Raw genomic sequence first — 20,798 nt, 5'->3', positions numbered from 1 at the left:
GGCAGTGGGAGTTTAGCTCCCTGAGGCCACCCTGCTTCCTGTCATTGCCTCACAACTACCAATGCTTTGCCCAGATGTTAGCTTTAGCTAGTTCATAGCTGTCTTGGGAGGAGAGGTATAAAGATGATCCCATCCTACTGGCCTGGCCGGTGACTCTAGGACAAGTGGCCTGCCCAAGCCATTTGCCAGCAAGGCCCAAGCAGCACCAGCAACCAGGTTTTCTGAATGCCCGAAGCTTGAGTTTTACAGGCAGAGGGGGAGCAGTGTGTCCTAAGACAGGCTGGGTACAGTGGTGGTGGTGGGGGGGGGTGGGTGTGTATATGTGTTGTTTAGAGTAGTTGTATGGATATAGCCGAATGGTAATTTAGTAGGTGGCTGAGTTAGCCTTAGAATTTGACTTTGTAGACATGATGGTTATTCTTGAAAAGCAGGATTTCTGCAAGGACTTTATTCATCCAAAAAATATTTACTGAGCCAGCACCTTGTCTGTGCTATGTACACCATTCTTGCCCCTGTCCCTGGGAAGACAGTGGCCAATTTAATAAGGAATTAACAGTCAGATGTGACAAGTACTGTGATGAAGAACACATAAAGGACGGAGAGGCATCACCTCGGGAGAGAGCGTGGAGGAGCGGTCCAGAGAGAGGGACCGACCTGTGCAGAGGACAGTTGGGCATGCGCATCAGGGAAATAAGGGTGAAGGAAAGGCCTTTGTGAGCTGGAATCCTAAATACGGGTATGTGACAGTAGGTGATTCTTTCTCCGTAGGACTTCAAGCATCTCACTTGTTGGACCCTGATGCATGTCTCTATAAAGGCCTTCTTTTGTGCTTTCAGTGCCATATGGGGTAGGGGTAGACCACCTCTATGGGAAATCCTGGGTCTGTCTCAGAAGCCAAGTTTGGGTCCGAATTCTCAGTAGATAAACTCCTCTGTCCCCTAGAAGCCTTTGACCGGTTAGGTCATCTCTGGTCCTTCCAGGCTGGGCTCCTGACCCCACCCTGTTAGCAGGTTTCGCACTAGGATCCTGAGACATATGTGTTCTGGGATGCACTGGACCCATTACAGGGCAATGCTAGCAAGAGAGCTGTGCTTTGTACACCTGATAGACATACAACAAATATCTGTAGACCTCTTTGTGGGGGAGCTCTGAAGAGGGCCCCCTTGCCTTGCCCTCGAGCGCTCCACGGGTTGTCAGCAGGCCCCAGACTGAGCTCTGCGGGTTGGGGCTGAATCGAGGACTGAAGACGACCCGCTCTTGCTGGACACCTGACCTGACTCGGCAGCCCCTCTGCATCTCTTTTGAAGCAAACTAAATAATCACCCTCTGAGGGCCTCTGAAAGCTTGCTAGGGTGGGCTCTGTTCCACTGAGCAGGGTGGGCGTGTGGTGTGTCTTTGAGAGGCTGATTCCTGTAATCACAGAATTTGAGTCAACCAGACCAGCTGGGTTTGGTTCCTTAGGGACACAAGGTGTCAGAGCATTTACCTTTCCTGCTTTAGAGATAGAGACCTGTACACCGCCCTTCCCACCCCCATACACAGAATCTGTGACCCTATTATCCTCTTGTTGGGAGTGTTAACATTTCTGGAAAATGACCATTCTAGTTCCCCTCATCTCAACACCTCCCTTGTGTTTGCTCACAAGCCCGGGAATTGGGAGCAGGGCAGGATGAGAGTTACTTCTCTCTGGACTGATCCAGTGCCGCAAACCTTCATCGTGCACTCCTGGGTGCCCGGCCAGGTCCTGGGGAGGCTTCCCAGACCTGCTGCATTTAGGCTGGGGCTTGAAGGGCAGGTAGGGCAGCAGGGGCCACCATGGGAGAGCTCACTCCCAGCATGAGGAGCATTCACAGCAGAAAGTGGGCACTGGGCGGTGTGATCTGCGTTGGCAGCATGGCCAAGCCATCGGCATCCCCCCATGGGCCAGCGCCGCTGGGGCGGTGGGAAGAACTGAGTCCTGCAGTCCCATACCCCCCCGCCCTGGAGCCTCAGGGCTCCTCCACCTTAACTCTGTCCCTTTATAGAGGAGGCACCGGGGGCTCTGAGAAGAAGGGGGCTGCTCTGCTCTTGTTCACCCAGCTTGTTGGGGTTGGGGTTCTTGTCAAGGCGTCAGCTAAGGGGTGTGATAGAGGGGGAGGGAATGTGGACTTTGAAGTCAGGTGGACCCGGGTTCGATGCCCAGGACTGCTGCTCCCTGGCCTGCTGTGTAACTGCTTGTTTTCGTCGCCAGCACAGGGACGGTAATGCCACCTACCTCCTAGGACTGTTGCGAGGGTCAGAGAGAAGTCCTGAAGGGCCAGGTGTCAGGTGACAGCTGTTGCTGTGCTGGCACTCCTGTGGGCAGTGCAGGGACAGAGAGAGTGTGGCCGGAGCCTGTTCCCTCCAGAGGAGTAGAGCCCTGGCTGGGGGCCTCTCCCTGGTCTCCCCAGTGGCCTGGAGGGCTGACACACAGGCCAGCCACTGGTTGCAACACAGCACCCACTGGGTGGGGGCCCGTGGAGGCTTCTCTCCCCACCGCTTACTCAGTTGCCGGTGATCGTGCCTGGCAGGTGCCTGGGACCCAGCTGCCAGGGGCTTCTGGACAAGGTTCTCTGCCTTCTACATCTTTGGCAGCACCGGCGCCTGAGCAGGAGGCAGTCTGGCACCCGCATTTCAGGCAGGAGAGCCAGCTCTGCTGTCCCCCCATCTGACAGCTGGACATGGAGGGCTGCCCGAGTAGCCAGTGGCACACTCAGTGCCCAGCTTCTTATGCTGTTGTTTGGTCCAATTTCCTTTGCGTTGTGACCTACATCATTCTCTATTTGCTAAACCCTCTGAGCAGGCAGCAGTAATAAATCAATTAATGACTCTGATGAATCGTTTAATGGCTGACAAAATAACACTAAAGCCAACAGCTTGCATCTCTCCAGCAGTACCAAAGGATGCTGGGTGACTGGGGTGGGGGACGAAACAGAGACTGTTAGCTAAATTAGCGCAATTAGTGCATGCTTTAAAGGCGTAGGTGGCATCTGCTCAGCTCTGAGCCTGTGCACCGGCCGTGCAGACCGCAGTGGTGGGCTACTCACCGGCTTCCCGCCAGGCCCCCGCCTTGACGCGCCCGCCCTGGCCCAGTGTCCGCTTCTCTGGCCTTGATAGTGGCGGACCCCAGCGAACTTTATAGACTGCACGTTCGTCCTGTCACAGCAGAGGATGAGCCGAGGGCAAGTGACTCTGTCCCCGCTAAATTTGGTGCCAGCCCAGCAAAGTGTGGGCTCCCACTTTTGAAAGGTGTTCTGAGGGTCATGCCTTTAAATGATTTCTTTTAAACTTAAAAGTTTCTGGAAGCAGGCGATTTTTTTTTTTTTTTTGTTCTCCGCACACCTCAGTCCTGGCAGGATTAAGTTGTCATTGGAACTGAGCGCGTGTGTGGGTCCACGCCAGGGAATTTTCCGCTTTGCAGAGGCAACTGCCAGTGTTCTTGTTAAGGAGCTGTCACTGGCCTACTATGACATGTTTGCGGTTGTAAGTAGCTCCTTTAAGACTGTGTGTGTGTGTGTGTGTGTGTGTGTGTGTTGTTAATGGTGTAAACCCAGGCCACGAAGCCCATCTCTCTTTAAGAAGAGAATCAGTGTTGTACAAATAGCATGCTGCTGATCCACTCTGTACTGTTCATTTGTGGGGGCACCTCTCGCCCTTAATTTCCCCTGTCTTGCGGGTACACGCCTGGAACCCGTGCCCTGCTCTGTGTGGCCTGACCGGGGAGGTGTTTGCACATGGAGGAGGGTGCCCTGGCTGGCAGCCACAGTATAGCCAGGTATTAATTGTGGGTTCCACCTCTTACACAAACAGTGCCCTTTGATCCAATTCCCGGAAGAAGCTGGGTGCTCCCTGGGATGGATGGGCAAGGCCCGGTGGGATGGTGGCCATGGCCTTCTCAGCACCGGGAAGGAAGCCAGTTCTCCTTCTGGAAATGCCCTGACTGGAGTGCCTTTGTTTCATTTTCTAAAAAATGAAATCCTATTTCTCTAACATGGGGTAGAAAGAGGCCACTGCTCAGAAGAGTGGCTTCTGTTGAGCAGAATGTGTCCTCTGACAGCCGTGACCCCCTTTCCTTCCCTGGCCTGCTCTGTGTTCACAGAATCATGAAACTCAGTGTGTCTGTTGTCTGCCTTGGTGCTATGTTGCTGGTGCAGGGGCTTCTGCTCGCCGATCACCTGTCTCGGCCTCAACCCATCGCCTGAGAGTCCTATTTAAGTTCCCCACGCCCTGCAAGACAGAGGGCTCCCCCTTTACAGATGACCGTGAAGGGCTCCTGGAGAGCGGAAGGGCTGGGCCTCGAGCCCTGACCTCTCTGTTCCCAGGTGACCATCTTTAAGCATCAGCTTCAGAACTGAGACCAGAGAAGCCGGGATGCGGCCGAGAATTGGGCTCTGGTTTTAGCACATCTGGGCTTGACCTCCAGTTCTGCCCTCCTGAGCTGTGGGACCCTGGACAAATCCCTTGATGGCCTCAGCTGGAGTCCCGACCTGGTTGTTGGGAAGACTGGGGGAGAAACTGGGCCAGCTCAGCCAGCCACGGTGGTGGGTAGCTGACTCCCCTCCTGCAGAAGAGCCTGCCCCCCCCACCCCGCACCCCGTGGAGGAGGGAAGTGAGTCTGGCCCAGCCCCAGTATCCGCGCCCCTGAAACCAGGCTGGGATGGGGCTCTGACGAGGTGGAGGCTTGGCGGGATCTGCGCTCTGAAGGAGCGGCTGTCAGAGGCCTAGCTCCGGGGGAGGATTGAGATGACAGCAATAATCTCTCACCTCCGTATCACCACCCGCATCTTCGAGTCCTGCCGTCCTTTAAGGCCCTGGCTTGAGTGCCACCTCTACCATAAAGCCTCCCTGATCCCACTAATCCCCGCCTCACTGTGCCCGCCCGTTGCACCTTCCCACCCCCCTCAGTTCGCTGTCACCGCAGCTCATTTCATCCTCCAGACCTTGAGGGCAGAGCCCTGCACTGTCATCTGCCGCCCTGGCAGGCACCTCGCATCCCCGGGAGCAAGTGTGCGCTGAGCGCGTCCAACGTGTGCAAAGCACTCGTAACCTTTTTAAGCTCCCACCTACGTTGTTTCTCCTTCTCTTCCCAGGGTAATTTACCAATTAGATCCAGCGGACTCTTCAGCGGGTTTGTGCAGTCCTACACGCATGCACACGCGCACGTGCACACACACACCCTCACCACACCCCTTGCTGAAGGCCAACACACACACACACACACCCTCACCACACCCCTTGCTGAAGGCCAAAACACACACACACACACACACACACACACACGCACACTCTCTCACCACACCCCTTGCTGAAGGCCAACACACGCACACACACCCTCACCACACCCCTTGCTGAAGGCCAACTCCGTCAGCTATTTGCTGGAAGGAGCAGGGTTAGGTCAGTCTATTTAGGGGGAAGAGCAAAACACGTAGATGATCCCAAATGCAGAGAATGCATTGTGCTTGCCTCATGTTTGTAATGATCTGCTGTTTCTTTTCATAAGTGTCAAAAAGCATACAGAACTCTCCTGCAGGGTCAGTGGGGAGACTGTCTTTGGGTTTCTGGACCCAAGACTGGGGGAGGGGGTGGAGGGATAGTGAGACTAAAGTTAGAGCCACTCATGATCATGTGCTTCTCTGTGCCTCAGTTTCCTTACTGTAAACAGAAACGACTCCGTGTCGGGGATGTTGAAGAGTCAGTCACACCGTCCCCTCTCCTGATCTCTGGGGTCAGGATGAAAGGCAGTTGCTTCTTTCTGCGTCCTTCTCCAGGTCCTGGCATTGACCCCCTCACCCAGGAGACTTGGGAACAAGCTCCGGTGTCAGGACAGCTCTCCCTTGGGCCTGATGGTCTGGCTGTGGCAGATCAGGGCCTTTTCTGCCTACACGTGGCCTCTTTTCCGGTTGCTCAGCTGAGAGCTCAGTGAGATGCCCACTGTTTCACGAAACTGCAGGACCTCAGCTGCCTCGTTTGGAGCTGAACAGAGGCCAGGGGCAGGAAGGCTCGCCCAGGTCACACGGTGGTTAGCAGCCAGAGGGGGAGCCCTCACTTGAGGGCTCTTCTATCCTAATAATCCCCATGCAACAACAGGCAGTGGTAGGTAACAGAGGGGAAACTGAGGCTGAGACAGTTGGCACGGCTCTGAGTTGGAGAGCAGAGTTCAAGCCCACATCTTCAGATCTGTAGTATCTGTCCCAGCTATGAGCCACCCCAAGTGCACTGCTCCCCGAGGCAGCTCGCTCTGATGCTCGGATCTGGAAAAGCTTTTTGTAGCTGCGTGCATCTACTGCTGGACCCAGAGCTATCCCTTGGCACCAAGAGAGCAGGTCCACTCCTCCTTCCATGTGACAGCCCCCTGGCTATTTGGAGGCAGGGATCCTGTGTCATTCACTCCCGTGTGTCATCTGAACCTATTTTTAATGCCAGCTGGTTCTGTCTCTTCACGTAGCAGCAGCTCTGTGTTTTCTCCAAGCTGCAGAATTAGAGCCCCTATTCTCCAGAACCGATTCTCTTCTGTGGTCTGTGCATAGAACCAAGAGGCCTCTTCCTGTACCTTTCCCTTTTTTGCCCTCACTTCTCTGTCTTGGCCTTTCTGTCTGGGTGATGACATTCTCCCCACTCCCTCGTCAACATCTTTGGCTCATCTATCATGCTAAGGTGAACATTTCCACTAGGAAGCTCAGCCCAGAGGGACCCAGGTCACTCCAGTATCTTGCACAGATTGCTGAAGCCTCTGTCTTGATGATACCCATGCAAGCATCCCTCCTTACCCGGCACAAGCGTCCCACAAAGACCTTCGCTTCTCACTTACCCTTCTCAAGGAGGTGGCTGCCTTCACTCCTCTAAGTGACCTCTCTTTCCCAGCTGCGTGCACCCAGCCATATGCCACACACCCTGTGGCGTCCTGCGTGCTTGGCCACATGGCCTGTGTTGAGTTTCAGTTGAGAAAAGCTGTGCTTGGTGGCTTTGTGTGTGGGCTCTGTGCTGCTACATGCCGAGGCCTGAGTATTGGGGTGGGGCGAGGAGGGAGGGGAATTGCAGAACAGAGTTCCATTTTGCAGCCTTGTAAATAAGGAGAGGTTGGCCAAGCTGGCCGGAGCCTTGCGGTTCACTCTGCGCATTTGGTTTTATTCCATTTTCTAGGGGCTTTGTGTGCAAAGGACCAGTTTTATTTCTATTTTTATTTATTTTAAAGATTATTTATTTATTTACGAGAGAGAGAACATGCATGAGTGGGAGGGGCAGAGGAAGAGGGAGAGAGAAATCCAAGCAGACTCTACTGAGTGTGGAGCCTGACGCGGGACTTGATCTCAGAACCCCGAGATGACTTGAGCCGAAACCAAGAATCAGACGATTAACCGACAGCCACCCAAGTGCCCCGAGGATCATTTTAAAAGAGTGAAAATGGGGGACGCCTGGGTGGCTCAGTCGGTTAAGTGTCTCCCTTTGGCTCAGGTCATGATTCCGGGGTCCTGGGATCGAGTTCCGCATCGGGCTCCGTGCTCAGCAGGGAGTCTGCTTCTGCCTCTGCCTCTCACTCTGCTCTCTTTCACTTCGGCCACTGCTCTCTCTCTCTCTCAAATAAATAAAATCTTAAAAAAAAAAAGAGAGCGTGAAAATGGGTGCAAGGGGGGGCATGCTAGTTTGTGAGTGAGGATAACTGGGGTTCTCAAGGTCGGGGCTGGAAGAGAATACCTTGCAGGGAGCATCCCCCAGACCCACACTTCTGGAAGGAAGCGTGAGCACTTATCACCTACTACAACATACTGGGAGATACGAGATGGGAGGCTCCTGGGAGTTTGTCTCCTGGTTCCTCTGCACTGACCCTGCTGTTCCTGGAGCCACAGGGGACTTCTTGCTACAGAGCGAGGAAAGGGCCCAGCACCACGTCTGGGACTTGCCACATGAGTTTGTACTCTATGGGTGTTGGGTGGGTTAGTCGAAGGTGCATTGGGATGCTCAGCACTGGCAAGGGGGTGAGGGTCACTACTGAAAAGCAGATCTGCTAGTGCGGGACGCCTGTCTTTGGAGGGCATGTGTGAGACCAGCCGGCCTGGGTCTGGAGCACGTGGGCAGGCTGAGGCGTTGCAGTGAGCCCTGGACCCGGCTGGCTGTGTAACCACCATGGGATCATAAAGAAGCCCTACTCTTTAGGGAGAGGGTTGTGGGATCGGTCCTCCTTGGAAGGCTTCCAGGCCACAAACAAAAATACAGTACTTGGCTGGGGACCTTGAAGAGCTTCGAGGACTTGTCTGAAGGCACCTTGAGCTTTGCACATTGACTGTGACCCCCGAGTCTTAGAGGAGGCAGCTGGCTGTAGTGGGCCACGCCACCCGGTGCAAGGCCTGTTTTCTATTTAGAAAAGAATTTTAAGTTAGTTTTTTAAAAAATGCATGAGTTACCAAACTGCATGCCTGATTTGATTCTGCTTTTTTTAGTCCATGTGTGTATGCATATATAGATAAATGTGGGTGAGGAGGGCCCGGGTGGGGCGAGCTCAGATGTCTCTGATAACAAAAAGGTTTCTGGGTGGTTTTTAATCTTTGATCTCTTAAGTGTTCTGTAGTGAACAGAGAAGAGTTAAAATTCAGAGTCCTCTGGAAAGAGGACTGTCCTCCTGTTCTTGCATGAGCTGCCCTTTCCAGTCCCTGCCCCCCTGAGTGTGTGGACTGGGCTGGGAAGAGCAGCTTAGAAGAAGGACCCCAGAGATTGTCCTGTCTAACCCTGCCATTGGATGTGGGGGGAAACTGAGGCTCCCAGCAAGGGCCCACAGGGAGGTCTCTGGCTTCAGAATCCAGTGCTCTTTACTGCCCTGCTCCAGTGGGAGGGTTCCATCCCCTGCACCCACCACAGCCCCGACAGCTGTAGGCCTCGGTGAACGTCAGGGGCTTTTTGGTTTGGGTTTTGTGTTTTTAGAGAAAACTCACATGAGACAAGCTTTGCTGAGTGCCTTAATGGAGCTCTAACTCAAAGCTGGAAACCGCAGGGAGAGGCCAATTCCTAGCAATCCAGAAAGGCCTGGCTCCAGAAGGCCAGGTTTGAGCAGGTCTTTGAATAATAAAAGTCGTAATCATTTATTGAACACCTGCTGTATGCCTCACATCTCAGAGATGGGTAAAACAGCCCCTGCTGGCAGGTGTGGGGGTGGGAGGAGGGGGTCTGGTGGATTGGGTTTTGTGAACCACAGTTAGCACTTAACCCTTTTGTTCATTGCTGCTTCTCATTTGCTTCTTCATACTTTTGTGTCCTTTTCAAGTTTTCCCTTATGAGCACATATTTCCTTCATAATCAAAGAATAGCAGTAACCATCATAACTCAGGTTAATTATTTTGCTTATTTTTGCTGCTGGATGAGGCTTTGAATGATAAAAGTTGTCTCCTCGACTTCCTGCTACCTTAATCACTGCCAACATGGCTTTCTTTTCACTGGAGGCTAGCAGAAATCTGTCCTCCACCCAGATGTCAGAGAATTGCACCATCCATGTTCTGGAACCACAGTTATCCCAGCCCTGACACTCAAAGGACCATGGACCACCCACCCACCCACAGTTCCTAGAACCATGGACTCACTTCAGATTTTGTAGGGAAATGAGATCTTGGAGGGAGGGAGCCTTGTAAGTCATGCTCCTGGGTTCAAATTTCCACTTAAAAGTTTTTGGGTTTTTTTTTTAAATTCTAAGATATCCTTATGTGATATCCTTAAAATATAAAGAGCTCTTCTATATCACCAAGGAAAGAGTCAAATGTACAAATAGCAAGGGACATGAACATCTTCCCATAAAAGTAGATCTGCAAGTGGCCAGCATAGACCCATTTCAAAAGGTAGTGATCCAAAAAATAGGTCTGAATACCAGAGAGGTACCATTTTGTAACTACCAAGGTAGCAAACACCGATGTAATGCCTGTTAATTAAATTGGTTAAATAATGTTACCTCTGTATAATATTAGACTCATTAAAAACTCATGTTTTCTTTGGCCATGTAATGAGAAGGGAAAGTGCTCTTGACATTCTTTAACAAAACACAGTGGCTAATTTTCTTTTTCCTTTGCTGTGTTGTATACTAAATGATAAGTGCTAATTTAAAGAATCAAGTTGGTGAGACTTTCCAGATCTTTCTGTAAAAACAGAGCATGGTTCTGGGTTGAAGGCTGGGGAGGAGTAGATTCAGACAGAGGAGGACAAATGGGGAGAGGGCTGTCTTGAGCCCGTTCTCCTCACACAGACATTTGTGTCTCCGTCTGTCAGGTGGGGGTGCTTGTGTCCACCTCAGAGGCCACCTGGGGGTTCAGGAGTAGATAGGGCAGGGGGGTGGCCGGGAGGACCCAACCTGTATCTGGCATCAGGCCCAATGGCTCCTGCCAGGCACACCACCCAGGGCCTCCCCAGTCAGAAGCTCCATCTTCCCGTCCTCGTCCCACAGATAAGTCGGTGCCACATTTGTTGAATAAAACATTTAGTTTTAGCAATACCAGGTTTTGGTTTTCCCCATGTCGCCCACTCCCGCCTACCTGCTAATTATTGTTGTTGGCGTGCGCCCCCCCCCCCCCCCAACTGCGACTTGCACGGAGGTGTGAGTAATTGGGGAAAGACCATGTCCTGGGAGGTCACCTCTGTTTGAGAAAGATGGCATTTCTCCTCCAGATTTGTACATACACGTATATGTACATATACTATACACGTATGCATTGATGTGTGTCTATTTGTGTGTGTTACACGTATATGAACTTTTTTCTTTCGGTAGGAGGGTGACTTTTATAAATGATCTGATGTTTGGAGGGATAGGTAGGTGAAAATGAGCCAGAAAACGTCCACTGAAGAATTGGAGGAGAAAGTGAGATCCACGGTGAAACTCCAATCATGGCAATGGAATGATAGAGATGTAGGACAGAATTTAAAAGCGCAGAAACAGACCCAAGCCTTTGTAAGGATTTTGCCTCCGATTTTCAAATGAGTGGGGCAAAGTCGTACTGAGGCCACTGCCTTCGGAGTAAAATCTATATTCTGTACCAAAGTAAGTTCCTCAAAGATTAAAGAGTTAAATGTAAGACTGGTCTCTGACGGAACTTGAAGATGTGGGTGCCTGTTTACCTCACTCTGATTTTTCTTTCAAACTTTCCTGCCCCTGCTTCCGAGGAATGATTGTTGGCTGTAAATCCTGAAAAGTTGCAGTTCCACAGAACCACCAACCACAGACAAACAGTGCAGCTAATGGATAGCCTGGCATACTCCCCCAGGCAGCCCTTACCCAGATGATGCTGGGGTGAGGGGAGGGGGCTAGCAGAGGCAGGCTGGCCCCTCCTCCTCCTGAGTGGGGCTCTCACCCGGGAAGGTGGGAAGACCTCATTCATGATGTTTGGGGATGCTTGTAACACATGACAGGATGGTTGGCGGAATCTCTTTAATTACAGAGAGGGTTGCCTGTCGGTAGGCATTCTTGAGATGCTGGGCTAGTGTGACCAGCCCATCCCCACCCCAGTCTCTTTAGCTGGGTCTGTTAAGACACCCAGTGCCTGCCCATATTGAGCCCTCCTTGCTTCCAGATTACCAAGCTTTCCCAGTTCACAAACACAGCCCATCCTGTCCCATAATCCTCCACAACCCTGATGAGCAGGCAGGACAACAGCAATCCCCACTTCGTACAGGAAACTGGCGCGGGACGGCCAAGCGGCTTGCCCACGGCCCTCTGTTGCTAGTACAAGTAACAGCACTGGAGTCCAGATGCATGGACCCCGGGGGTTCATCTTGCTACGGGTCGTGTGTCCATGGGATTCACACATTACCTCATTTCCTTCTATCAAAGTTGGAAGTTAGGAGTTCCGGTTCCTATTTCCTGGCTGAGGAAAGGGAAGAAGTGAATTCTGCTGCGTTTGTAAGAGAAAAAGAGGCGTTCTGTTTCCTGACCCCAGGGGGCTCACTCTTGTCCCGGAGAACTGGTCAGACCCCTGGGAGGCGATTGGTGATTGAGTCTCAAATTCTCAGTAGGGGATGTGTGTGAGGTTGGTGACACTGAGGCGGGAGTGGGGGGTCCTGCAGGAGGAGTGCCTGGGCGGGGAGGGGCGTGTGTGCAGGGCACCAGCCCGGGAGGGGGGCATGTAACTTGCCCCATCAGCCTCACCCTGCCTGTGTGCGTGCGGGCCCTGGCTCAGACATGCTGACCACATGGCAGGTGGGACACAGATTGTCTGGAAGGAGGCCAGGCTGGGGAGAGCGACGTCTGTTCACCCCTCGGGAGGCATTTGCCGAGGCAGATGTACCAGGTAAATGCTGGAATAGCAGCATTTAAGAAGAAAAGTGCCTCCAGTCCCCCCACTGTGCGGCCCACCTCATCTCCTGAGGTACCCAGGACCGTGACGGGGCCCAAAAGGCCCCTGCCCTCCTTCGACCTCTCCAGGGATGTTTCCCAACAGGGCTGTCTGTTCATTCATTAAGTTGTGGATAGTGATTGGTCTGCTCTCCATGCAGCATGCAGCTTCTTGGAGAGGGCACAAACGTTTATAAAGGAGCTCGGCTGCCCGGCAGGGGCTTCATAAAGCAGCTGAGAGGCTAAGGTAGGACATCCATACGTTAGCAACAGCCACCGTGTGCTGTGCTCTGCAATGCGTGTGTGAAGCGGTGGATGTTCTCCCATTTTAGAGATGAGAAAACAGAGGCTCGGACAGTTCCTCACTTGCCCAGTGAGAGGCACACCTGGGAAGGTGGTGTTTGAGGAGGGTCTGTGGAGGATGCGGGGAGACAGGGAGAACTGGGGGCCAGGGGTCGGAAGCTCCGGGTCTCTTAGGGTGGGTGCAGCCTCTCACTCTCCCCGTCCTTGTCTCCACAGAGTGCGGCAGCCGCCCCAAGCCCCGTGCTTGGCAACATTCCCCCCAACGATGGGATGCCGGGAGGCCCCATCCCGCCGGGTTTCTTTCAGGTACGTGCTGGCCCCCTCGGTCCCCTGCTCCTTTCGCTCCAGGCCAGGCCCAGGCAGGCGGGAGGGAGGGAGAGAGAAGTAAGTAGTAGCTCAGTTTGCCATGGTCTAAATACAGTTGCTTTATGCTGGTTCCAACCCCTCCCGTCCCTTTCTCCACCCCTTCCAAAACCTGAGGAGGGGAGAAAAGAGGTGGAGGGCAGCCCCCACTCGCCTCCGCACGTGCTGTGTCACTTCTGCCCAAGCTGGTTTTCTTCATACCAGCTTTGAAGGCACCACACAGCCCGCCCCTGGTTGGGGAGGCCATGGGACTGCTTCCAAGGCCACGCGTGGGTAGCTGTCTTTTATAACAAAAGGCTTTTTTTTTTTTTTTTTAAACAAGTAAACTGTTCTTTGTTTCTGTTTTGTTGCTGCTGTCATCGTCACTGTTTACTTTGCCTGTCCAAACTACAAACCTTAGGCGTAATCTAAAAAAACCCAAAAAACCCACCATCCTGGCAGGTCTCGGAATCCTTCCCCTCTGGTTAACCACTTGATTTTTTCCGAGTGTGATCACAGTCGGCATCCCACGAGCATCTGCGCCCACACTCCGCCCGCCAAAGGCAGGGGCAGGTCCCACGTGGGGTGAGAGCCCGGTCTTCTCCAAGAGACACCTTGTGTCGGCCTCTGGGGGCTTTGTCTTCTGTCAGGGTTGGGTGTGGCTGCCGGCCCCTCTGTGCCTCCTCCTCCTATCTCCGCGGGACCCTGCATTGGTGGGGGGGGCAGGAAGGGCTCATTCGATTTTTAACCCGGCTGAGACTGGGGAATGCCATCTCAGAGAGGTATCAGCATGCAGGGCTGGAAGGAGCTTCTTTGAGTGTAACATTTCATTCCTTCAAACCTGTCTGCGGCGGGATTTGAGAACCTGCCTGTGTTCCCCACCCCATTGAAAGGCTAGCACTTTGTATAGAAAAGGCGGCCAAGATCTCTCTGTGAAGCCCAAGAATTCAAAACTGGGAGCACTGAGACAAAGTCCAAGGAGACTTCTGCTTGGTGTAAGCCAGAATTTCACACCTTGTGTGTCCAGCAGTGAGACACAGACTGCGGGAGGCAGGGGCTCCCTGTTACTAAGACATCTAAGCAAAAGGGGGACAAACCCCTCTTAGAGATGTTAAGGGGATTTTCTCCCTGGGTGGGAGATGACTTAGGTGATACTTCTACCTTGTAAGATTTCACATTTCGGTTGATCTTGACTCCCAGGAGAGAAGGGTTTGGACGTGCTGCTTACTAACCAAGGAGGGAATCAGTGAAATTTGGGCGTTCCCCAAAACCAGAAAGAGCAGGTTGCCCACCAGTGCGACAGCAGTGGGGGCGAGTGAGAGGGGTGTAGGGATGGCGGTTGAGGGCTTTGGATGGCCACACATATATCTGTATACATTCCTAGCCTGACACCCAAACTGGAGCCTTGCCCTGGGGCGGAAAGGGGTACAGCCTCGGAAATGGGGTGTGTAGGCTCTTGGTTAGACCAGACCAGGCATTGCTCAGGGCTTGGCTTGAGGTAAGGCATCGGGAAGAGGGGTCAGGCTTGGAAGAGAATGAGACATTCAGATCCTTGGAAACCAAAAGAAAGAAAGGAGCCAGATAGGCTTCTGCTCTTTCCCCGCAGGGGAAGCCCAGGGGCCGCTGTCTGAGACAGTCATCCGTGCCAAGGGGCAGCCATCTTCCTGGCCACTGTAGACAGGTGTTCTATACCTAGTTGCTTGTCTTTCCCACAGGTGTTCTATCTGCTTGGGCCTTCCTTCCCAGGCTTATACATCTTCCTACACGATGCCATGGGCACCCTGGATACAGTGCAGTTGTGGCTTTCCTGCCTGGTGGACAAAGCCCTGGGTACCAGGCTCCACCTGTGTGCATGCCTGTTGAGGCTACTTGCTGGCATCTGAGTGCCTGGTGCAGGCCACTGTGGTGGGAAGAGGTAGATAATAGCCAGCTGTATTTTTTAAATAGGTCGTTCGTTAACTTCTATTTTGGCCTGAGTCTGGGGCAAGGCAAGGTCTGCCTGATATGTGGGCAGCTCTTAACTTCCCACTTTGGTATAATTGTCCATGGTTAAGGCCTAATTCCAGACATACTTCTCGGGCCCTCCCCTGTGACGTTCAAGGGTGTGTGGTCAGAAAGCCCAGACTGATTCCTGTCCTTATTTGGCCACTTCCAGCCACCATCAAACAGAGGTAACTTTTGGACCCTCTTGAGTGGAGGTCTTTTCTGAACCCCATTCAGGATGAGCCACCAAGAGTTGGGGCGGGGGGTAGACATGGAGCAGGGACCCGTGTGCCCCGGACTCTCTGCTTCCTGCTTCCTGGGTGACTTTGGCTGACTTTGTCCCCCTCCACGCCCTCCTCAGGTGAGGACATCGTTTTCTAATCAGTCAGATGAAGATGAAGGCGGATAGGGTGCTTCCTGGCTGTGATGCTGACCTACTCAGGCTGGGTCACTGCTGAGGGGAAAGGGTATCTCTCTGGAAGGAGGTAGTAACTGCCCATTTCCAGAGTAGGCCAGCTCACGATGGGAATATTAGCTATTGATTGCTGGCTCTGCCCCTCACTCATCTTGCAGGCGGCCACTCCGATATTAGAAGGGAAATAGAGATGCTATCGGGTTTTTATCTGCTGCCAACAATTGCACTTCTTCCCCTGCTTGGCCACAGTCTGGGCGGGCAACTCTGTGGCAGGGGGGGTCTTTGCACCAAGACAGCCAGCCTGGGTTGGCTGACCCAGCTTTGACCAGATCCCGTCCCACGGTGGCCGGCCCAGTTTTCACATCAGGACTCCGCCCCCAGTTGGTGCTAAATTTCGAAGCCACTGGGGCCTCCAGGGTGGGTGGGAGGGAGCAGCTGTCTACCCCCCATCCCAGCGCCTCAGAAAGGAACACGGTGGGCTTACTTCCTTAGACTGCCAGGCTGCAAGGCTACTCCTGGGGTCGGAAGGTGTGGCCATCCACACGTTAGGTTCCGTCTGTTGGCTTTTTCTTATTTGGTGTTGAGGTGTCTAAGGTAGACAAAACCCTGGTCCTGTGGCATGAGATGTGTCTGGTAGCAAGTTGAGGGCTTGCAGAGAGGTGGTTTAGGACCCAGCCTGACCATACCTCACAATATTGGGGAGTATTTGGGGGTTCTTGGGCTTATGGTAGAGCTTAGCAAGGACATTCTACTTCTGTGCGTTCCTTGTAAAAAGACGGCCTTCATCTTGGCATCCCCAGCATCTGGCATGCACTAGGGACCCAGCAAATGTTTGAACTGAGTTGATTGGTGTTGCTCACGTTACCAGGAGTGGAGCCCAGCCAGCCCCAAAGCTCTAGGTCCTCATTCTGACCAGGCTTGGAGGGTCCAGGGGTGTGTTCTGGAGTGGGGAAGGATACAGAAGACGATAGCCTGAGGACACCTGTTCTCGTCCCCTGCTTGTCCATGTACTTGCTGAGTGACCTTGGGCAAGTTGCTCCCCATCTCTGGGCCCCAGTTTCCTCACTAGGAGATGAAGCAGGGTGGACCAGATGGTCTCGGAGGACCTTTCCAACTTGGATTTTCTGCTTTGAATCCAGACGGATTTTACATAAGCAGTGGCATTTTTTTTTTTCCCCATGCAGCTTAAGTCAGTTGGGCTGCACATCTGGCAGACTCAGCTTAGTTTTGGCCAGGCCTGCTGGTGTGGGTGGGCCCCCAGCTCCTTGGCCCTAAGGTAGTTATAAGGGAGGCACCCTCCAATGAAGATTTCTAGGTCTAGAGCTGGGGAATGGCAGGAGGGCAAGGGTCACGAAGAAGGGAGCACTGAGTACAGGCTGTTTTTGTTCTTGTTTTGTTTTAAATTCCAGTGATTGTTTTCAGTTATGTAGTGTTTTTAGACATGCAGCTTACTTTCATTTTGATCACAGTGCTTCTGCAGAGGGGCCATGGCTGATTGGGAGAGTGAGACTGGGAAAGGTGAATGACCTGCGCGGAGTTATCAGCTGTGGGCTGTAACCGGAATCTCAGCCCAGGCTTGCTGGTCCTGGATCCCAGTGTTCTTCCACAGCGGTCAGCTACACGTCTGATTGTCTAGAGAGAGAATAGAGAACAAGAGCAAAGGAGGGAAATGATGGAGGGAGAAAGAGAAACTCTAGCCATCTTCTCTCAAAAGCAGGCAACGTTTCTGTTCAGACGCCAGCCCTGATGGGTTGGTGGTGGCTGCTGGAACACTGTTGAGAATGATTCTGAAGCCGTGTGCGGGCTCAGCAGACACTGATGGGCGACGTCTTTCATGAACACGGGGATGTAAGTGATGGTATGTGACCTCTGTATTTGCCATGCCTGATCGAGTCCAGGCTTCATATATAGATGCAGAGTGGAGGCCCAGAGGCAGATGGCACTGTTGTTAGTGACAGTGATCAGCACCCTCTGTGAGGGCAGGGGGCTTGACTCTAGGCCAGAACTGATCAACCATAGTCTGCCCCCAGGAGCACCCAGCCTACCAGAGAGACTTGATGGGTAACCCATGCCCTGTGGCAAGAAATGGAGGGGCCTGCCTGCCCAGGGGCTTCCTGGGGGCAACACAGTCTGGGATGGTGTCCCAGTGAGGTGGATGATAGGTAGGTGCTCAGTAGGAGACGGGGCTGGAGAGTTTGCTGGCAGTGTTTGCTGGACCTTTTGGAGGACTGTGGGCTCCATCCGGAGGTAGTGGGAGCCACTGGAGCACCCTGGTCTGGATAATGCCTCAGCCAGGTCTGTGTTCCAGAACAATTCACTGTGCACCTGCTCCGTCAGCTCTGTGGTGGCCAGAACCTGGGGGCCGACTGCACTGAGGATGGAGACTGGTATTGCTGAGACCCAGCAGACGTCAAAGGGCTAAAGACAGCCTTCTCTGGAAAGGATAGTCTTGGGAGAATCTAGCTCCCTTTGCCAGAAGCTCATCACATTCTGCTCTCAACATGCCCAGATACTTTCCATTGTAGTGGGGCACAATCGGGGTTGACATGTCCCCCCATTCCGGTGAGTTCTCGTTCATGCTAGCCTAGTGCTAGCCGAGTCCACCCACCTCTGAGGTCTGCCTCCAGAGAACCCTCCCCATCAGTTGTGGGGGAGGGGAGAGAAGCATATGATGTGCATAGTCCAGAAACCTTAGAAATGATCCAAAAATAAGAGGGAGAGATAGATACACATGACCTTGGACCTTTCCTCTTGAGATTATAGGGAATACTCTCCTCATTTCCTGCAGAAGTAGCTGGGGTTTCTCTGGGAGAGGAGCCCCAGGAGGGCTCTGATGACTGACTTGAAGTATCTGAAATTCGGCCATATAGAAGATACTCAGACCAGGGGCGCCTGGCTGCCTCAGTTGGAAGAGTGTGTGACTCTTGATCTCGGGGTTGTGAGTTTGAGCCCCACGTTGGATGTAGAGATTACTTAAAGAAGAAAAGAAATCGGGCGCCTGGGTGGCTCAGTTGGTTAAGCAGCTGCCTTCGGCTCAGGTCATGATCCTGGAGTCCTGGGATCGAGCCCCGCATCAGGCTCCCTGCTCAGCGGGGAGTCTGCTTCTCCCTCTGACCCTCCGCTCTTTCTATCTCATTCTCTCTCTTAAATAAATAAATAAAATCTTTAAAAGAAGAAAAGAAATCTTAAAAAAAAAGATACTCAGACCTGCCTGTGCAAGGCTTCAGCCCTTAGATCTCAGATCCTTCAGAGAAAAGAAGAGGGAGGCCAATTTGAGTATGGAAGACAGTTCTACCACTTGCCAACTTAACAAAGTAGTGAGCTCCTTGGCACCGGTGGTAACCAAGTAGAGACTTGATGCCCAGTAGAGAGCCCTGGGGACTAAGCGCCTTGGGGTGGGATGGTGTGTTTCCAGGGAGGATCAAAGCCCAGTAAATGCGGGCTTGCCGGTGGCAGCAGCTCAGGCAATTCTCAGGAGCTGGGCCGAGTGCTGTCCATTTCCTGCCTTCCTCTCTGGCGGGAAGCAGGCAGCAACACAGTGAGCTGCCATTCCTCCTGCCAGAAAGCTGCAGCGGCAGGAAAGACCTCTCTGCTGACTAGGGCCAGGGCGGGACTAGGAGAGGCTTGGGAAGAAGCTAACCATCTTGTTTGTGTGGTTTTCAAAGCCTGCTGCAAAGGGAGGATTTGATGGGGAGAAGGGCATGGGTCCCCATTTGGTGGATGGTCAATCTGAGGCTGGGACCTAAACCGTGTGAGGCCCGGCCGACTTGCTGGTCATCCCTTAGCCCGTTGGCCAGACGTGGTCTCTAAGGCCACAGTGGCCTCCCAGTCACGCAGCCTTGGTGAGCACCAAAGATGAAAGAGGCAGCCCTGGACCTGCCCTCGAGGGGCTCACTATCTGGTGGAGGAGGCAGGGAGTGATTACACCGAGGGTCCAGTGCCACAGGGACAGGCGAAGGAGCATCTGGCCTAACCTGGGGTCCATCTGGGAAACTTCCCTCAGGGGCTGGCATAGAGGAGTGAGGCCTGAGCAGGAGGCATTTGCCAGTGAGTGGGGAGAGAGAGGGGGCAGTAGGCCAGGACGTGGGTGTGAAAGGGGCAAGCTTGGGATGGCAGGAGGCCTGGATAGAGACTTGAACTTAAAGACAGGGGAGCCATGGAAGGTTCCTAAGGGGAGTGACCCGCTTCCAGGAAGACCCCCAGCAGCCTGGAGGGGCTGGGCTTATGGCAGGCTGTCATTGTGGAAGTGTGGATTCCAGGCTGTGGTCCCCTGGGTGGGGGGTGGCCAAGCCCTGGGCGGCAGTGGTGACTAAGTGCAGTGGCCTGCGCCTCCCTGTCCTGAGCTCACAGCCCCTTGCTGGATGTGGGAGCCGGGAGGAAGCAGAGCTGGGAGGATGCCCAGGGTTCTGGCTTATATCGGACTGGGATAGTGAGAGGATGTCAGGTGCCTCCTACCCTGTCAGACCTTTTGCTTTCCAAGGGAGGGGGCCCTACATGTGGTCCTGTGGCTGCCCCCTTGCCCCTTGAGGCTCCCAGCCAGTGCCCTCAGGTCCTAAAGTGGAACTGTCTGACCTCCTCTTATAGTTGTTGGTGGAACACTCTCTAGATTAGAAAAGGTATCCCCGTGTGTGATTCCATTTGACCCCGTGAGGTCGGCCTGAGAGCTAACAGCATTCCCACTCCGGATGAAGAAACTGATGCTCACATTGGCCAGAGAGTTGCTCAGGGAAGACAGGCCTGGACCAGGTGGTAGACTCTAGAGCTTCTTGATGAACACCTTTCTGTGGGGGAGCAAATCCCCTCCCTTTCTGGGCCCCACGCTCTGGCCCCCGCCCCTTGCCCTGGCTCCATCGCTGCGGGCAGGAGGGGTTCTGGTAGAGGGGCTGGTCTGTGGGAGAGGAGGACAGAGATGCTGTGTCGGGGGGAGGGAGTGTGCCAGTTCCTTCAGGGGACAGAAGCACGCCCTCCTCCCCGCCCCTCACCCTGCTGTCGGCCTCCAGACTGACAGAAGGCAGGGTCACCCCCGCTGAGAAGGATTAGACAGGAGGCGGGGCACCCCAACTGCTGGGCCCCAGGCTGCTCCCACCCCAGCCCCACCTGTTCCAAGCCAACGTGGTGCCCACAGCACCGCAGCAGCCCCTCCCCTGGCTACTGCGAGCAAGCCAGCAGCGCTTTAAGCCTGAAGCCCGCTGCCCTGGGTGTTGGGCGTCCTGGTTTGAGTCCAGCCCCGTTGCCAAACTGCTGTGTGTCCTTGCAGAACCATCCTCCCCTCTCTGGGCCTTAGGTGCCTTAGAGGGCTGTTGAAACCCCTGGCTGCTGGGAAACTCTGTCGCCTGGGCTGTGGACCCACACACAGGCCACACCCCCCCCCCCCCCCCCCGCCCCCGACAATTGCCCGACCTATGTGGGAAGACCAGGGCAGGAGAGAAGGAAGGGGAA

At 53.7% G+C, this 20,798-nt stretch overlaps 1 protein-coding gene across 10 annotated transcripts in view; it reads left to right on the top strand.

The window, feature by feature from the left end:
* SSBP3 (single stranded DNA binding protein 3) overlaps positions 1-20,798 on the top strand; it is a 163,289-nt gene that overhangs the window by 102,109 nt on the left and 40,382 nt on the right. For all 10 annotated transcript variants that reach the window (XM_081818466.1, XM_081818471.1, XM_081818470.1 and 7 more), the window contains one exon: positions 12,836-12,925. In XM_081818466.1, the coding sequence (XP_081674592.1) occupies positions 12,836-12,925 (90 nt within the window). The remainder of the gene's footprint in view (positions 1-12,835; positions 12,926-20,798) is intronic.

This window comes from Leptonychotes weddellii, chromosome 4, assembly GCF_054177405.1.
Source record: "Leptonychotes weddellii isolate Sample4059 chromosome 4, ASM5417740v2, whole genome shotgun sequence".
Classification (NCBI taxonomy): domain Eukaryota; kingdom Metazoa; phylum Chordata; class Mammalia; order Carnivora; family Phocidae; genus Leptonychotes; species Leptonychotes weddellii.
The sequence above is the reverse complement of the archived record's forward strand: the minus strand, read 5'-3'. Positions and strand labels throughout refer to the sequence as shown.